The 4,364-nt window shown below is 47.6% G+C and overlaps 1 protein-coding gene across 1 annotated transcript in view; it reads right to left on the minus strand.

Moving 5' to 3' along the window:
• Positions 1-3,113, minus strand: part of LOC104167620 (fermitin family homolog 2-like) — a gene marked incomplete at its 5' end in the record, with an annotated part of 19,561 nt that extends 16,448 nt beyond the window's left edge. Inside the window, 1 exon segment of the mRNA XM_009707930.1 lies at positions 2,979-3,113. Coding sequence (XP_009706232.1) covers positions 2,979-3,113 — 135 coding nt within the window.
• Positions 3,114-4,364: the final 1,251 nt, after the last annotated feature.

Raw genomic sequence — 4,364 nt, forward strand, 5'->3', positions numbered from 1 at the left:
TTTTTAAACCACGAGCCTATTCAGACGTGCAATCTGATGCACCCAAACTCTACCTCCAAGAGCACTATTAAGGGCGTTGAAGGCAGCGGGTGGCAGGGTTGAGATGCCACAAGCAAGGTCTTCTGTGCCACCACCTCCTGCTACTGCCCTGAACCACCACCTCGAGCCACCCTCCAGCTCCTCACTCCAAACCATCCCTCCTCCTTGAGCGTGCAAGAAATGACAGAAAGCTGAGCTGGACATCTGGAAAAGTTTAAGACCAAAACAATAGAAAAACCTTTCCAAACTCATCTTTTGCGATGGGTATCTCAAGGAGCAGTAAGAACGGTTTGAATCAGCTGCATCATACCAATGACAGCCAACATCTTGGTTAGGAAACTTTAAATAATACAGAAACGGGATTCTAAACTGCCTGACAGGATGGAAGATTGTCTGTTGCCATCAAAGAAAACCACCGGGATGCTTTTAATGCTCCTTCTAGTTTTGCCAGCATCCTGGTCTGGATTAATGATCTGGCGGACCAGTAAGCACCGTGGGTACCTGCCATCAAGACAGACCCAGTAAGCCAGGCATGAGCCAAAAAGCAGCAGAAATGGTCAAGGGATGTAGATATCCACCTTCAAGCTTCACACTTCCAAGGAGAAGGCCGAGGGTGACTTCCCAGGTACTTATACCCATGTACTTTGGGAGTTGGACTTGATGATCTTTATGGTCCCTTCCAACTTGAGATATTCCATGATTCTATGATTACAAAAGCAGCAGAAACATGCTCTCCCCACGGACCGTGCTGGAGCAGAGCAGTCCAACAAGAACTGGCAACAAAGCACCATCACCATCCATAAACCGCACCCTGAACGATGCTCTTGCCTCCTCCCCATCCATCCGCCCTCGCAGTGTGCCAGCCTCAACCTTCACCTGGCTCAAACAGACAGGGCTGAGCACTAACTGGACCAAAAAAAGAAAATCCCACGTCTTGCCCCAAATTGGGCAGGTTTTCCCACGGACATCCCTCCACATTCCTCCCCTGGAGTGTCTGCTCCAGAGGAGCAAAGCTTCCCCTCGGATGTTCTCCTCATCACCTTCTCCAGACAGCTGAAACATCTCAGAAGAAGCTTCCCTTAAAAAATTTGTCCGAGGCAGGCAATGTCATGGAAAGTTCCAGTGGAAATAGCTATAATTTTGGCTAACATAAACAAGTAAATACAGGTCTTCTGATGGGAAGTGCTGGCCAACATTTACAGTGGGTGCATTGACGGCTCCGCCAACGGTGATTTAAATGGTTTCATCGCTGGGTACCGGGTGCTCAGTGACAAAACCTGTCCATTACAGCTACAGGCACTGAAATAACCAGATCCTGAAATATTAACTCATTTTACAGAAGCATTCAGCATACTAATTAATGTTGGAACCACGCTAGAAACAGTTCATTCAGAGTACAAACCATGACTTTTAACTAATGGCACCTAATCCCGGCAGGTAGCTGCCGTAATTAAACCTGCAGCAAAAGTCATTTCGTTCACAAGGAAAGCAAAACCAGCAAGACAGTTCAAAGTGACTCACTGAAAGACCAATAAATAATTAAAATAAACCCCTCTCTTTTGCGTACATTTCCCCCAAAGCAGGCCAAGTATTTCCTATTAATCTAACGGAGATGCTCTCTGCGAACACTGACTTTTGGGAAGGTTAATTATGCACTTTCAAGATGAAAATGAAAATTGACTGGAGCCTTGCCCGACGCAGGGAAAACTCCCTGAGCCAGGAGAGGGAGAGGACGAGCCCAGAAGTATTTTTAAGTAAATGAGAGGAGAAAGAGCAAGACGGGAGCAAACGAAGGATTCTTTTTCCCTTGCTACAGCCCCGTGCTGACGGTTTGCCGCGGTGCCCGTGGTACACATCACTTTGGCACGGCAGCTCCAGGGCATCATTACCCTTGCCCATGCCCTGCATGGCCAAAACCTTTCCACGTGCAAGCCCAGAGCCACCAGTGGCATTAACCACACTGCGTGACCTTCACCTGGACTTCAGTTAATTTAAGACCAATTAATACAAGTTCACTGAATTCCAAGGTTTTGGTTTTTTTTAATTAAAGCTGCCCTGCTTCCCTCTCATCGCTGGATTTAAAACCAAGAGCTCCGGCAGCCAAACACATCTCACCCGCCCGGCAGCGCGCATCGCTGCGGCTTTCTCTGCGAGTCCGTTTGGGCTAAAGTGCTCCCACTTGACCAACTTCATGGTTTAAGCTCCTGCCATTTATTTGCCTTCAAACACCAGACCTCCAGCAGCCGTGGAGCAGAGCCGAAAAACTCTTCTGCCTCGCAAACACCTCCCTGCATCAATTTGCTGGCAAGAGATGTTACACCATCAGCGACGTTACTCCATCAGCGACGTTACTCCGTTAGCGACGTTACTCCGTTAGCAATTCTCCTACAAATGCTGCCCTGGTTCGGTAAGCCAGACTGGCAAACTACCCCCCAGCAATAAAAGGTGGTTTTTTTAGCATTACGATCTACAGCTATGCCCTTAACATAAGGGAACACTAATACAATTAATAAAACACTGGTTTTGCTGGGCTATAAATAAGGAGTAGAACGGTGGTACCGCCTAAAACACACCTGGAATTTGACATTAGGAACGATTTTCCATTTAACTCCTTTCTTAATAGGGTAAGAAAACCTTTCGGTAACACAATCCGAGTGTTAAAGCGGTCACACTTGGTTTCTGTTTTATTTTATGAAGTCTGGTGTTGTTCTGCTCCCCTATACGCGTGACAGCTTCAGGCATGCATCTGTGCGACCGTGACTGAGTGCTGCAGCCCTGGAGGATTTGTGGAATTTATTTGGGGTCCATTTCTTGCACAGACCTTAAGGAATTAGGTCAGACCCACACAGCTACATCATTCCCCCCCCCAGCATTTTATCATCTGTTTGCCTCCTTGCCTTTCCTGCAAGCCCATCCTCACAAAGCAAGCCCCGGCTCACCGGACCCCGGCGTGATCAGCGGACCCTCCAGCTCGAAGGCATCGTCTTCACATTGATCATCCAACTTCTTCTTTTTTTTCTTTGACGGATCTCTGGGTTTCCTCAAAAGGGACAGCTCTTCTGGATGCCTGATGTCTGGGGAGAAAATAGACCGCTTTTACAAAGGTAGGATGGAATAAAAGGGGAAAAAAAAGAATCTCTGGTTTTTAGGAACAACATCCAGCAATGTGCAATATCTCCCTCAGTGGATTTTCCTGCTTTGCAATGGTTAAAAGTCAAGTTGAGATCATTTTCCCTGTTGGAAACAAGCACCGTCCCTGGCTGGAGAGGTAACAAATGCAGAATTTCCTAGGCACAGCCACTCAAACACAAATACAAGCACTGCTAGACCCTGCGCCAGAGCCTAGCACCATTCCCACCCATTATCTTAAACAGAAATATGGAAAAAAAAAGTACATTAATCAGCAGGTAAAACCCTATTTAGGCACTTAGGTAACAGGCCGGGTACTCTCGCTGCCATAGGAGCAATCCAAGAGTCAAGTCATTCATTTACATATCAGACTGGAAATTTTAAAGCCTATATTTAAAGCACTCACTTTGAAGAGATCTTGGCCAAAACGTTCCCTTTTCACAGCAAATCTCTCCCATTTCCCTGCCCAGTACCAGCCTGAATAATTTTAAAACCGTGTTATTTAAAATGAAGAGCATCACAGCACGGTTGTGTTTTAAGGCGTGGGAATATGGGGGACTAATGAAAAGGAGAGTTTTAGGGCCATTTCCCACTACGGTGGTACTTTGGGTTTGTTTCTGCCTCCTGTAGTCGCTTCCAAGCGGGAACAAGCTTTTTGGGAAAGCGAAGCCCGTCGTCCATTGTACCACCGAAACCACCGAGGGACTGGAGGGGAGCCAGGAGTCCCTCGCCGGTCCTGCAAAAACCAAGAGGGGAGGAAAAAAACAAACCCAACTCCATCTACTCTAAACTAAACTGTCCTCAGTCGATATGTGGGAACTGACCTGGAAAAGCATTCACCTGGGCACAGAGCCATCCTACTGCAATGATGAAAGGCTGCAAAGAGGTTGGAGAGCTCTGAAATACAGCTTGGATTGGAAAAAAGGAAATTATGGGTCATGCTTGAGCCTGGAAGGAAGAGTTTCGGAGCCCTCCTCTACATCTGATTGTCCACGTTCAAGCCCCGGTGTTGTTTCTAGCTCTGTTTTTTGCCTGTATCGCCCCAAAATGCTCAACTGCATGGAGCTGTGCAAAGCTTTGCCTTCGGGACGCCCTACGGAAAGCAGCCCCCGGTCCCATCCCCGCTGCACACCGAAGCCTGCAGCCGCAGCGGCAAAGGGAGCTCAGGAGAGAGAGGAGAGGGAGCTGGTTGCATT

The sequence above is a fragment of the Cariama cristata genome, unplaced genomic scaffold, assembly GCF_000690535.1.
Source record: "Cariama cristata isolate BGI_N322 unplaced genomic scaffold, ASM69053v1 scaffold14009, whole genome shotgun sequence".
Taxonomy (NCBI): domain Eukaryota; kingdom Metazoa; phylum Chordata; class Aves; order Cariamiformes; family Cariamidae; genus Cariama; species Cariama cristata.